Source organism: Mus caroli, unplaced genomic scaffold (genome assembly GCF_978045245.1).
Source record: "Mus caroli unplaced genomic scaffold, Mus_caroli_1 scaffold_7, whole genome shotgun sequence".
Taxonomy (NCBI): domain Eukaryota; kingdom Metazoa; phylum Chordata; class Mammalia; order Rodentia; family Muridae; genus Mus; species Mus caroli.
In genome coordinates, this window is record NW_028227262.1 from 18,165,344 (window position 1) to 18,180,612 (window position 15,269).

At 39.8% G+C, this 15,269-nt stretch overlaps 1 protein-coding gene across 1 annotated transcript in view; it reads left to right on the top strand.

The window, feature by feature from the left end:
* Nucleotides 1–10,392, top strand: part of Styk1 (STY kinase 1) — a 60,836-nt gene extending 50,444 nt beyond the window's left edge. Inside the window, exons 7-10 of the mRNA XM_021165778.3 lie at nucleotides 4,602–4,816; nucleotides 7,437–7,477; nucleotides 8,063–8,159; nucleotides 9,351–10,392. Coding sequence (XP_021021437.1) covers nucleotides 4,602–4,816; nucleotides 7,437–7,477; nucleotides 8,063–8,159; nucleotides 9,351–9,555 — 558 coding nt within the window. The 3' untranslated portion in view covers nucleotides 9,556–10,392. The remainder of the gene's footprint in view (nucleotides 1–4,601; nucleotides 4,817–7,436; nucleotides 7,478–8,062; nucleotides 8,160–9,350) is intronic.
* Nucleotides 10,393–15,269: the final 4,877 nt, after the last annotated feature.

Sequence of the window (15,269 nt, forward strand, 5' to 3'; positions counted from 1 at the left end):
TCTGTTTCCATGATCTGTCCATTGGTGAAAGTGGTGTGTTGGAGTCTCCCACTATTATTGTATGAGGTGCAATGTGTGCTTTGAGATTTACTAAAGTTTCTTTAATGAATGTGGCTGCCTTTGTATTTGGAGCATAGATATTCAGTATTGATAGTTCCTCTTGGAGGATTTTACCTTTTATGAGTATGAAGTGTCCCTCCCTGTCTTTTTTAATGACTTTGGGTTGGAAGTCAATCTTATCAGATATTAGAATGGCTACTCCAGCTTGTTTTTTCATACCATTTGCTTGGAAAATTGTTTTCCAGCCTTTCATTCTGAGGTAGTGTCTATCTTTTTCTCTGAGATGAGTTTCCTGTAAGCAGCAAAATGTTGGGTCTTGTTTGTGTAGCCAGTTTGTTAGTCTATGTCTTTTTATCGGGGAGTTGAGTCCATTGATATTAAGAGATATTAAGGAAAAGTAATTGTTGTTTCCTGTTATTTTTGTTGTTAAAGTTGGCATTCTGTTCTTGTGGCTGTCTTCTTTTCGGTTTGTTGAGGGATTACCTTTTTGTTGTTTCTAGGGCGTGGTTCCTGTCCTTGTATTGTTTTTTTTCTGTTATTATCCTTTGAAGGGCTGGATTCGTGGAGAGATAATGTGTGAATTTGGTTTTGTTGTGGAATACTTTGGTTTCTCCATCTATGTTAATTGAGAGTTTGGCTGGGTATAGTAGCCTGGGCTGGAATTTGTGTTCTTTTAGTGTCTGTATAACATCCGTCCAGGATCTTCTGTCTTTCATAGTCTCTGGTGAAAAATCTGGTGTAATTCTGATAGGCTTGCCTTTATATGTTACTTGGCCTTTTTCTCTTACTGCTTTTAGTATTCTATCTTTCTTTAGAGCATTTGTTGTTCTGATTATTATGTGTCGGGAGGTATTTCTTTTCTGGTCCAGCCTATTTGGAGTTCTGTAGGCTTCTTGTATGTTCATGGGCATCTCTTTCTTTAGATTTGGGAAGTTTTCTTCTATAATTTTGTTGAAGATGTTTGCTGGTCCTTTGAGTTGAAAATCTTCATTCTCATCCACTCCTATTATCCATAGGTTTGGTCTTCTCATTGTGTCCTGTATTTCTTGGATGTTTTGAGTTAGGATCTTTTTGCATTTTACATTTTCCTTGATTGTTGTGCCGATGTTCTCTATGGAATCTTCTGCACCTGAGATTCTCTCTTCCATCTCTTGTATTCTGTTGCTGATGCTGGTATCTATGGTTCCAGATTTCTTTCCTAGGGTTTCTATCTCCAGTGTTGCCTCATTTTGGGTTTTCTTTATTGTGTCTACTTCCCTTTTTAGGTCTAGTATGGTTTTGTTCATTTCCATCATCTGTTTGGATGTGTTTTCCTGTTTTTCATTAAGGACTTCTACCTGTTTGATTAGGTTATCCTGTTTTTCTTTAAGGATTTGTAACTCTTTAGCAGTGTTCTCCTGCAATTCTTTAAGGGATTTTTGTGCTTCCTCTTTATTGTCTTCTACCTGTTTACCAGTGTTCCTTTGTATTTCTTTAAGTGTGTTATTAAAGTCCTTCTTGAAGTCCTCTACCATCATCAGGAGATATGCTTTTAGATCCGTGTCTAGCTTTTCCGGTGTGTTGGGGTGCCCTGGACTGGGCGAAGTGGGAGTGCTGGGTTCTGATGATGGTGAGTGGTCTTGGTTTCTGTTAGTAAGATTATTACGTTTACCTTTCACCATCTGGTAATCTCTGGGGTTAGTTGTTGTCGTTGTCACTGTTTAAAGATTGGAGCAGAAGCTGTGTTCCACTCACCAGCAGTCTCAAAATCCTGTGGCGGGGGTCGTGGGTAGCTGGCGGTACCCCGGTGCTGGTCCAGCCTGAAGAGGCCTGTGGTCCTACTCAGGCCGGTTTTCTGCTTCCCTAACTAATGCAGGCTCAGTTCCAGCGCGCAATTGGATTGGAGCAGAAGCTGTGTTCCACTCTCCAGAAGTCTTAAGATCCTGTGGCGGGTGTTGTGGGTAGCTTGTGAGTGTCAGCCGACCCTGCGCCCTAGCTACCCTGGTGCTTTTCTGACCGGAAGAGGCTTGTGGCCCTACGTAGGCCGGATTTCTGCCTCCCCAACCAAAGCAGTCTCAAGTCCCGCATGATTGGACTGGAGCAGAAGCTGTGTTCCACTCACCAGCAGTCTCAAAATCCTGTGGCGGGGGTCGTGGGTAGCTGGCGGGTGTCAGCCGACCCTGCGCTCTAGCTACCCCTGTGCTGATCCGGCCGGATGAGGCCTGTGGCCCTACTCAGGCCGGTTTCTGCTTCCCTAACTAATGAGACAAAGTTCGTAACTGTGATGAAAGGATGGACCATTTAGAGACTGCTGTATCCAGGGATCCATCCCGCAATCAGCTTCTAAACGCTGACACCATTGCATACACTAGCAAGATTTTGCTGAAAGGACCCAAATATAGCTGTCTCTTGTGAGACGATGCCGGGGCCTAGCAAACACAGGAGTGAATGTTCACAGTCAGCTATTGGATGTATCACAGGGCTCCCAATGGAGAAGCTAGAGAAAGTACCCAAGGAGCTAAAGGGATCTGCAACCCTATTGTTGGAACAACATGATGTACTAACCAGAACCCCGGAGCTCTTGTCTCTAGCTGCATATGTATCAAAAGATGACCTAGTCGGCCATCAATGGAAAGAGAGGCCCATTGGACTTGCAAACTTTATATGCCCCAATATAGGGGAATGCCAGGGCCAAAAGAGTGGGAATGGGTGGGTAGGGAAGTGGGGGGCGCTATGGGGGACTTTAGGGATAGCATTGGAAATGTAATTGAGGAAAATATGTAATAAAAATATTAAAAACTAATGCAGTCTCAGGTCCCGGGCAATTGGATTGGAGCAGAAGCTGTGTTCCACTCACCTGAAGTCTTAAGATCCTGTGGCGGGTGTTGTGGGTAGCTGACGAGTGTCAGCCGACCCTGCGCCCTAGATACCCCGGTGCTTTTCTGACCGGAAGAGTGGTCTTTTATTCTTAAACCAGGTTTTAAGAATTCAGGGTTACAGGAAAAAAATTACCTTTACCAGAATTACTCAGGAAGTTTCTATAACTATGCCTGTGAAATTATTTGGATGTCTTTCTAAGGTATTTTATTTTAAAATAGAAAGATCAAGGCTCTGTGAAACCATGTTGTTAAGCTTTATTGTATTTTGCTACCACAATATATGAAATGTATCAGAGTCTAAAGGGACTGTGTGTGTGTGTCTGTTTGTGTATGTGTGGTGGTAGTACTGGGAATTGAACACAAGGCCTCTTGCTAGGCAAGGGCTGCATGCCTGGCCTATCTAAAGGATATCTAAGTGGAAGCAGGAAAAGATAGAGTAAAAAGAAAGTGATGGTTCTGGTTGGAGCTCCCATGGGATGAGGAAAGAACACCTCTCACTTGGCAGTTGTCTGAGCCTCCTAGGGGGTGTAGTCATAGCACTGCTGAACTATGAACTTCAGTCTATCTTACCTCTGGAATCATAAATGCAGAGGTGTTCTACAGGGGTGTTCACATCAAGCAGATGTACCCATCAGGCACTGTGTCACCTGTCACAAGCCAGGATATTTGTTGCTACCTTCAGTGATCTTAAGATTAGTACATTCTTCAATTCTTCTCACAATAGAATAATTTCCTTACATATACATTAATTCTTCTCACTATATTTAGTTTATTCGTTCTAAAAATTTTCCAAGAGATAGAGAACTGCTAGTCCTGAACTCTTTCTTCACCAATGATTGGAAATTATCACTTTAGCTTTCTAAATTTCCTCATTCTGTGTTTGGTGATGCAGCACATGTCACCAGTCACCTTGATTTTTACCTACTTTTCTAACCAAACCAGAATCCTTTGATCCTTTATAATGCAAGTCACTACCTCTCTCTCCCTAGATGGTGGCTTAATAAATCTGTGTTAAAAACCTTAAAGTCTGTTTTAATAAGTTCTCAGAGAATTTTGATCTGAAGCCTGGCTTAAGGATTATTAGTGGATCGGTAGGGTCTGTACCACTTCCTGAGATAAGAAATTCAGATCTGGGCCACAATCACCTGATGAAAGTATGGCCTTCTGTGTTCCTTTGCATTGGCCTTAAAGATACCTCCTCCAGCTATAAGGACAGAATTAAATAGTGTGAACCTTTGTATAAGTTTATGACATGGCATTCAGCTTTTATACTCTCTGTTCCAGAATCTACCTGAGTACCATCTAAGGAAAAGTACAATTAAGGGGCAGGGTAGCAGTTGGGTTGACCACAGCACATGTGGTTATGCTTTCAGAATCCAGTGTTAGGGCTGAGCATGTAACAGAGCAGAGTGCTCATCTAGCATGCAGGAAGCACCAGGATCCATCCTTAGCATTGGAGTGAAATCCCTGCCTTAGAGCCATTTGGATTATTCACTGAGTTTGGTAATCCTCAACATAAGGTGAAAAGCTGCGAATCCCTTACCCTGTTTTGGAAATGATCTCACTGATTAATGAGAGTGCTGGGAGCAGAGAAGACCTTTGTCTTTTGAAGGCCCCCAGGACTGTCTTATCTGTGAACTTTGACCTACCGAAGGCTGATTACTTTTGATCATGTGCTGATAGGAATTCCTGCAGGAGAAGCATCTGTTTCATGGGGATGTGGCTGCCAGGAACATCCTGATCCAAAGTGACCTGACTCCCAAACTTTGTCATCTGGGCCTGGCTTATGAAGTTCATGCCCATGGGGCCATCTCCTCTGCTCGATCCAGCACCATCCCTCTCAAGTGGCTTGCTCCAGAAAGGCTTCTCCTGAAACCTGCAAGCATCAGGGGAGATATGTATGTTATTTCTGCTCTTTTGCTTCCTCTCTTTGTGACCTGGGCTTTCCCTCTGAATATGAATAAGCTTGTAATCAATTATTTATGCAAAAGAGTCAGACATACTCTTAAACAAAAATGTTTGTCATCTGCCTTCAATCTTTTTTTTTTTTTAATGCTTTTCCAGGTAGTTCTTGTGAATTAGATTAACAGCGTTCATTAGAAAAGAAAAATGTGAAAATATTCACATTATTCAAGTCCATGTCAGAGGACTTAGTAGTCTTACTTTAACCTTTAGGGCACAGGGCTACTTAAGAGCCAGGAAATGAAGATTTTGAAATAAAATATATACCCATGTTTTAAGTCACCTCTTTTAAAAATATTTACTTAGTATCATATGTGCCTGGATGAGTTTATGAGGACCATGTATGTACAAGAGCTCATGTTGGTCAGAAGAGAGTGTCGAATCCCCATGACTAGAGTTATTGGAAGTTGTGAGCCAATCAATATCTATGTGCTAGCAACTGAAACCAGGTCCTCTACAGGAACAGAAAGTGAACTGACCACTGAGCTATCTCTCCACTCCCAGGTCATGATAAGTGAAAATGTTTGCATAAACATTTATTTATCAGATCTTTGAAGCAAGAGAAATCTATATTTCATGATGGTTCTTGAACATCCAAGTATAGCACATAAACCACGACCCTTCTGCCTTCACCTCTCAAATGCAGGAGTTACACTGTTTGTACCATGCCTAGATGTAAATTGTGCTTCTTCTCTGAATAGCATCTGTAGTGATGACTAATGGCTGGATGCCTCTTTGAGATGGTTCTTAGTACAATGAGACACCTGAAAATATTTGTGAGAAATCTGAGTCTTTTACTGTTTCCCCCTACATTTTGTCATTTTTTATTGCTTTAGTTTTTCAAAACAGGATTTCTTTGTGAAGCCTTGACTGTCCTAAATCTATCTATGTAAGCCAGGCTAGCCTTGAAGTCACAGAGATTTACCCGCCTCTGCCTCCTGAATGCTGGAATTAAAGGTATGCACTGGGGCTGGTGAGATGGCTCAGTGGATAAGAGCACCCGACTGCTCTTCCGAAGGTCCGAGGTTCAAATCCCAGGAACCACGTGGTGGTTCACAACCATCTGTAACGAGATCTGGCGCCCTCTTCTGGATTGTCTGAAGACAGCTGCAGTGTACTTACATATAATAAAAATAAATAAATCTTAAAAAAAAAGGTGTGCACTATCACTGCCGGGCTCTCACCTCATTTTTTTTTAAACAGTTGACTCATCATTACAATTTTATAATACTTTATTTGCTTGAATTTTTATTTATTTGTGATGGAGGGGTCTTGCTATGTAGAACACTCTTAACTTTGAGCTCACAGGAGTCTGTCTGCCTTTGCATGACATAATTCCATGAGCTGCAGTTAACAGCATGCACCACCACTTCAGGTCAATTTCTTTTTTGAAAGACAAGAGTCTCCCTTTGTAGCCAGACTGTACTTAAATTGGTGACCCTTCTTCATTAGCCTCTCCAGTGTTAGTATTTCAGGGGTGTAGTACAATTACATCACATTTTCTTTTAAGCAACATACTCTTATAGATTAGTTTTAAAATATTCAATGTATTATTATTATTATTATTATTATTTATTTATTTATTTTTGGGTTTTGTAGACAGTGTTTCTCTGTCCAGCCCTGGCTGTCCTGGAATTCACTCTGTAGTCCAGGCTGGTCTGGAACTCAGAAATCCACTTGCCTCTGCCTCCCAAGTGCTGGGATTAAAAATGTGTGCCACCACACCAGACAATGTATTTTTAAAGATATATCTTATGCAAATATTTAAGTAGCATCTAGAGCATTTGGTGATCACACAGCATAACTATAATCACATATACAGCTAGTTAGTATAACCAGATTGTAAAAAAGCGAAAGTGACCTTTAGGAATCATATACCCAAGTTGTTTGAAGAAGCACGCAAATTCATGCAGAATACCCCACTTGCATCTGTATCACAGGAGGCATCGGGGATTTACATCTCAATATGAGTCAATTAAGATGCTTCCACTGATGTGTCACTGATACCTACTTTTCATCAGACTATGGACAATTTTACTTACAAAATATTGCTTATTTAATGATGGTATTAGTAGTATGTACCTCTCAAGTCATACTGATTAGCCAAATTCCCTGTCCAAATATCTGGTTTATTTTATTAATATTTCCCTAGGTTTGAGTAAATAGGTCATCTGAGGAAGCTGTGGTTAAATTAAGGATCTCTGTTTGGTTTGGTTCATGTTGAGTAAAGGCTAGAGTTTGGGTACAGAGGGAAGGAATAGATGAAAAAGATAAATGAGGGCATTCTGTTTTAGGGAGTGTACACTCACACATGCTAATAACAAATGTTATTATATAATAACATAATATATGCAAACATATATTATGAAGAAGGGACATAGACGCAGCCCTTGAAGAGATTAGATTTTGAAGGATGTAGACAGAAATGTCCTCTAATAACTCTGTTAAATAATCCAGCTCTCCTTGACTCATTAATCTCCTTTCTGGTATTAAAGCAAGCTCTCTTGAGAACAGATAAAGATAGGAATTAAGTGGGTGATTCTGTTTCTTTTACAGTTGGTCCTTTGGGATCCTGCTTTATGAGATGGTGACTCTAGGTAAGTATGACCTCTCTGTGAACAGGCAAGCTTGCTTTTTGGAAGGTGGTGTTGTAGTCCTTGCGAAAGTGTTCTCAGGATAGGATGGACTATTGCACTGGGCTGACATGTATTCTGGGACTCATTCCTCTAACGTCTACTAAAATGATGATCCCTTTTCTTCTGTCTTCCTCTCCCAGACTTCCTTAACTTTCTCTATCTCTCCTTTTCGTCCTTTCTTTTCCATAAACCATACCATCTCTATAGAATGTTTTCAAACCCAGAGAACAATTCCCATAGCAATATCATATAAATGTAAAAATGTTTTCTTCAATATAGAAACTGTGGTTCCTTTTGTATTATGAAGAATGAAAGGCAGGTCTTATTTCCTGGCTCGCCTCATTTTGTTACTTTGCTTAAACCTCAGGATCTCCTAACATTACCTTTCTTCTCCAAAACACCCTTTTGCAAAGGAGCAAATTTACTGTACATAGTTTCCCCATGATTATGCTTTAGAGGCTGTTTTTCAGGTCACTGGAGATTGGTGTTCTTCTCATTTCATATTTAAAAGCTCTCGTACTGCTCTTGTGTTTTCCATATTGACAGGGGCACCACCATACCCTGAAGTCCCTCCCACCAGCATCCTACAGTATCTTCAGAGAAATAAAATCATGAAGAGACCGAGCAGCTGCTCACATGCCATGTAAGAGGCTCTTAAACGCTTGAGATTCTGTAATTCCCCATCATGGTGTTCTCCATACTTAACCACACCTTTTAAAATGTGCCTCGGAGGATCTTTAGTTGTCCTTAATGTGCTAATGCCCAGACATAAATGAAGCATGAGGTAAAACAAAAACACTTCTGCTCAATAACTGTATCAGCCACTTTTTTAATTGCTATGACAAAGTACCCACCCCCCCAACCCCTCAAAAAAAAAAAAAACTGCTTCAGGGAAGAAAGGTTGACTTTGTCTCACAGTTCCATTATGGTGCAGAAGTCAGAGCAGAGATGCTCAGTCTGTGGCTGCAGGAGCACTTAGACAGTTTGTTCACATGCTTGTAGACCAGAAGGTACTCAACATAGGCTGGGATTAGGATGGCTATGGCTATCAAAAGCTTTCCCCTAGTGCAACAAGCACTTAAAACATGGGCCTGTGGAGAGGGACAGTTCAGGCTCAAGCCATAAATGTGTCATATATGTTTAATTATCATATATGTATATATATACACACATCCACTCATACAATCTTGAGGCTATCACTGAGGACTTGATTAGGAACCTATGTTTTGATTCCAGAAGAAGGGTCTTGACAAAGTTCCTGACCTTAAAGTACCTAACATTCTGGTGAGAATATAGTTCGAACATTGGATGAGTCTAAGCGCTACCCCTCATTCCATAGAGTAGAACAGACAGTTTTCTCTTAGCCTTGTTACAAGATTGCACTGCATGGTGGAAAAGGCAGGGCTCTTCTGATATTATATGGTTTCGAAGATATGGGTACAGGGGAAAAATTCCTGAATAGAACAGCAATGGCTTGTGCTGTAAGATCGAGAATTGACAAATGGGACCTCATAAAATTGCAAAGCTTCTGCAAAAAAAAAGACACTATCAATAAGACAAAAAGACCACCAACAGATTGGGAAAGGATCTTTACCTATCCTAAATCAGATAGGGGACTAATATCCAATATATATATATATAAGGAAAAATCTCTAATATTCTATTATAAAAAGAAATCACATTCATAGGATGTTGAGAGCTGATACAAAGAAAATGGTAGAGTATCTGTTTCTGGAAATATAGTATAGAATATAGGGAGACAGAGTAGGAAGATCAAAGAACTGAGGGTTTTATTTTGTTGTTGAAGAGGGACTATGTTCCTTTCCTTTCACAGGTACAACATCATGAAGTGCTGTTGGCGCTGGAGTGAGGACAGCCGCCCCTTACTTGGTCAGCTGCTCCAGCGCCTAGAAGCTGCCTCTAGATCTGCCAATGACAAGGCTGTGTTGCAAGTGCCAGAGTTGGTGGTGCCTGAACTGTATGCAGATGTGGCTGGCATCAGGGCCGAAAGCATTTCCTATAGCTTCAGTGTCCTTTGAAGATGGTCCCAGACAAGTGACTATATATGGGTAGAATGAGTTCCTTCAAGAACAGAGAGAAGGAACTTTCTGTGGCCCACCAAGGGAGAAAAAAGGACATGGATCTTGCATCTTTCCCTAAACATTTTCCTAGAGATATGAAATGCTGCTGGATGAAGCTCTACCTCTACATACCATGTACTCTTGAGCTAAGAATAACCATCAATTGTATTTTGCTTTCCAGTCCCAAGGGCTGAAGTATAAGTGGTGGACCATGTCATTCTAAAGGAGGTTTTTAAAATCTGCAACGATTGTAAGGGAATTGGGGAAAAGGTCTGGTCCCACTCACTCCAGGCTGGTTTACTACTAAAACTAGTTTTTCTTTCTTTCTTTCTTTTTTTTTTTAAGTTAAACTATTACAGAGTAAAAATAAACCAGATGGGCATGAATGAACGCCTTCTAATTTTTAACCATGAATTGAATATTGGAATTCATGAGAAAGAAAATTCTAGGTTCTTTTTGTTGAGAAGTGTTAAGGTGAGTCAACATATCCTTCAAGGAAAGGCCTTGTCTCATCTATGTTGGAGGGATGTAAAAGTCCTCGTCCAGTTATGAAGAGCTGAAGAAGATCTATAAGAAACAATACTGAGCCTTTCCTTGACAATAGATAGAAGAGCCTCCTTTCATTGAACTCTGAGGAAGGTGGACCATGCATGATACTAAGTTTAATTAGAAGCAGGAGGAGTCATTTCATGATTAGGAACATTGTTCATCCCATTTGCTTGCCAGTTCCTGTAAGAATAAGGAGAATCAGCCTATAGAGCCGAAGTTAGAACCAGGGATAAAAAGTGTGTGTGTGTGTGTGTGTGTGTGTGTGTGTGTGTGTGTGTGTGTGTGTATAACAAACAGGAAGCATGAAAGTCGAGCAAGAAGACTTAGTAACCCAGGTGGTCATTAAGAGGTACAGAGTAGAAGTAATCTTATAGGAATGGTTGGTAGCTTCTAATTTTTAACCATCCATTGAAATAACTGTGAAGCAACTCATTAAACTAGTATTTATTGACCAAAAGTAGACTTTTCAGGTGTATAGCTGCCAAAATCTCTGTAATAAGGAGGCTAAAAGAAAATAAATGGGAGTAATTTTACTAGGAAAATTAGAGAACCTACAGTTTTCAAAAAGAGAGTCTTTATGTGCAAAATGAGATGACTCTCTACCTCACAGGGTTGGTGTGAGGAACAATGAGAATATGTTTTTGTGTATTACGTGGACTATAATATGTTCTCAATAAATACTAGTTTCCCCTTTCTAACTCAGAACATTTCTTTCTTCTTCTTTTTTTTTTTTTTTTTTTTTTTTAAAAAAAAACAAAACATATACTGTGGTCAAAAAGACAGGCCAGTGATAGCACATAGTAGAACATGCCTAAAAGATGGTGGGCTGGTATGAGCAGCACATGATTAAACTGTAACCATGGTTTATTTCCTAGCACTGAGAATTGAACCCAGGGCCTTACACACACAGGGAAATGCTCTATCCTGGTCTTGAGCTAACATGTTTGTGTGGGCTTTGGGCTGATGACTATAGTCTTCATGATTTCAAAATACTGTATCACAGTGAGAGCAATTCTATTAAACAAGCTGATCTGTGACCCTGGTACCTTAGGAAGGACAAGGAGAGCTATTGTGGTAAGGATGACTGGCAGCTGGAAACTGACACCCAGGCATCAACTGAAATCTTGGTGTAGTCATAATGAGTCAGCTAAAGGAAGAATGCTTCTTGTTTCTGTGGGGATACCACAGTGAGTAGTCAGGATCTAAGTGAGCTGGAGAAGGATGGGATCCAGTTGTTGTTTCCTAGATGTTAATTTGAGCCACTTTTACAAAATATTTTCTCATGTGAATATTTAGAAAATGTGAGTGTCAAAGCTTGCTGTGCCAGACAGTGGGGTACGTGTTGGATAAGAAAAGGAAGCTTTGAATACAGTTAGGCAGGATGTATTTATATGTAGCCACCTGCTAATTAAAACCTTATGTTAAATATGGGATAGTAGAAGGGAGTGCAGAGTGAAGACTCTGAATAAATGTCATACAACCTGAGACCCTAAGGAAAGGTCATGTAATGACAGGAAGAATACAAAAGACTCCACGAGTGGGACTCTTTGGGAATGTGTGACAATTTTGAGGTAAGAAGAACCAGTGTGGAGCTGGGGAAATAGTTCAGTGAATAAAGTGCTTGCCATCCAAGTTTTCAGAATGGAATTTGGATATCCAGAACCCATGTCAAAAGTCAGATATGGTAGCATACATCTGTAACACCAGCACACCTTTGACAAGATGGGGAATGGACACAGGAATCCCCAGGAGCTTACAGAATGGCTACCTGCCAGACTCAGTAATCAACAATAAAAGACCCAAGCCCAAATAAGGTAGAAGGCAAGGATGAATACCCAAAGTTTTACTGTGATCTCCATATGGCGCACACTTAACAAATTTGCCATACACTGAACATATACATGCTAAAAGTTGCACATGTAAAAGACAAAACCATAATCATAACCAGAAAAGGGAATACACAGGTGAAGGGCTGATAGGTTGTCTACAGGGATGCAGCATGTAAGTTAAAGGGGAGGAGACATATAATGAGAGAGAGGATGGCTTGCTCTTCCTTTCTTGGGTATGTGCAGGTGGATACAGGTAGCCAGCAAGGTCAGAAGGTGGTGTTGGTTTCCCTGAAGCTGGAGTTCCTGTTGGCTGTAGGTTGACTGACATAGGTGCTGAGAACCAAACTCAGATCCTCTGCATGTAGCTTCAACCACTGAGCAATCTCTCCAGCTTCATTTTCTTCATTTTAAATGAAGATAAAACAGGTTAATAAAATTATTAGTGTACATTAATAGAACTTTCTCAATCTTACTACAACAATTTATAAAATGCTTTACCATATCAAAGAAATAAGAAAACACATACATAGAGCCTACAATATTTAATTTAGTGGATTGTGTTTGTTTCAATGTAAGTTACAAGTTATGTTTTAGTGTTTAAATCATAGGATACCCTAACATACTCTAAGAGTTCCAGATGCAGTAATATAATTAATTGCACCATGGTAATCTATGATCCTGCCTGATAATTAGTGGTGTAAGGGGGTTTGGTGTTCCTGAATGATGGGGATTTATCTGAAAAGCAAATACAGTGGCAAAAGACATGGCTGAAATCCATAAAAAAGTCTAAGATGGAATAAAAAAGGACAGGTGAGCAGAGGGATATGGATGGAAACAGATCACCACACTTTGGCTTTTCCTTCTCAAAATGTACCAACTTCAGTATGCTCGATTAGACTACATACTGCTATTGCTACACAGATTTATTTCACTGAAAGAGACAGCTCTGACATTTTATTCTGTAAATGTATAAAACCAACAATTATACTGACAGAAAATGAAAATATAAGCTTATTGCCTGTTGTGTTTATTAGGATATGATTAGAGACTGTTTCTGAAAATTGAAGGAGGGAATTATTTGGTCACTTTAAATAGACAAAAAGATGTAGATGGGCAGAGGATACATAAAAAGAGTTCAAAAGAAGAGAATTCTGTACACAGGGTGGGGGTGGGGGAACCCAGCTGAGCAATTAAAATATTAATGACTCCAAGCAAGAGCCACATCTAAAAAAGGGAGGTGTAGTGGTGCACACTTGGAGTACCAGGACATTCAGTGTGAGCAGAAGAAGGTCATGGATTTAAGGCCAGAAGGTCATGGATTTACATTAGTGAGTTTAAGGCCAGTTTGGCTCCATGAGACCCTGCCTCAACAAAAAGCAAAATGAACAGAAATGAAAGAAATTGATGCATCACCACATGATTGAAAAAAATAAAACACTTGTGTGGAAAAAATATCATCAAATATTGTACATTAAACCATCAAGCCTCAATTTTCATCACAGTTGGGAAGGTTTGTTTCCTACCTGCATCAAAATAGTTTCACTAGGTGCTATAAAGTTGACCACAGTGTTGGCAAAAAGCAGAAACAGTCCTTTAGTTTCACATGAGCAATGTAAAGACATCTATTTTCAAAAGTAAACTCTGACAATGTAATTATACCCTAGTTTGGAACTCCAATAATGGAAAAAGGGAAATGTTCACAGTATGTTTTCACTACTTCCAGTCTGATGATGGATAGCTGAGACCCTTACACAGCTGTGCTAACCAACATGAGAAACTCATGTTGTTATTTAAATATAGCCCCATGTGATATTTAAATATTATTTTACATTAATAACAATTAAGAATTCCACAAAATTAGTTTCCCCTGTCTCACTAGCCACATTTAAGAACTCAGTAAACAAAACACCTGCCCACATCCCCCAGGGTCTACCATCTCAGAAGGTCCCATTTTGATACAATCTTGACTACAAGATGGAGAGTTAGGTAAGTAGTTTTCTATTTTATCTAAAAAAAATGTAAGTTCCAGAGGACAAGTCTGAACTCATAGGAAATGGTAGGGGACCAAGAGCATAATGGGCCAACTTAAGAAAGCTGCATATGTAGCAGAAGATGACCTAATCGGCTATCAGTGGGAGGAGAAGCCCTTGGTCATGGGAAGATTCTATGCCCCAGTATAGGGGAATGCCAGGTCCAGGAAGTAGGAGTGGGTGAGTTGGGGAGCAGGGGGAGGGGAGAGGGGAGAGGGGATTTTCAGAGAGGAAAGTAGGAAAGGGGATAATATTTGAAATGTAAATAAAGAAAATATCTAATAAAAAATAAAAAAGAGAGAAAGTCTTAACACTGTGTGTATTTTACACTGCGTTTAAATAGACTTAAATCCTGACATCTATAGTTCTACTTAGGTAAATAGGAAAATGAACTTGATACATGTGTGAAAATTTTAAAGGAAATTCACAGAGAACCATCCTAAGGCCACTGAACAAGCCTTTCTGTATAATTCAGTGAAAGGGATTTTTAGCTGATATTTCCACAGAGGCTATAAAAACACATTGCTTAAGTTTCTGTGAATTGTTCTTGTAATATATGAGGTCCTTCTCAGTTTTAAAACTAGAAGTTTTCCATCCCTTACTTCCCAAAATTCCTCCTCAAATCTGGACAAATTGAAAGGGTTGGGCATCCTAATGGTAAGGTGTGTTGATTTACATCTCTGATATATTTTCCTAAATAGCAGCCTGCCACCCCACTACAGGAGTGAGTAAATTTAACTATTACATAACTATTAAGAAGGCCAAAGAGAACCAGCCCCAACTTGCTTTGACAGTTACTCCACTTTCTTAAACCCCAACAAGTCTAGCAACTTATTGATTTCAGGTGTGGATATCATGGGGTTTTTTTTCTTTCCCCAAATACAAACATTCACACCACCCAGCTTTATTTTAAAGCACTGGAATGCTTGTCTATACTGCTAAGACATTCACAGAATATGGTCACCAAAAAAGTCAATTCAAATAGCACCTTTTATATGTCTTCTTTAATACCACCCTTGTTTATAAACTTCTAACTCCACCTCCCAATAAAACGACTTGCCCTTTTCATACAGAGCTGTTCTATTGCATGCATTCTTTACTATACCCGTTACTTCCCTTTGCTGGCGTTTGCCTAACATGTTTGCTTTCTTTTTATTCTGAAGGTTTAAATGTTGTAATTGCTGTATTACTAACTTCCATCTGCTCTGGCACATAGAAAAAGGCTTGTTAAAACTCGTGTTGCATAGATTTCAAAGCATATCAT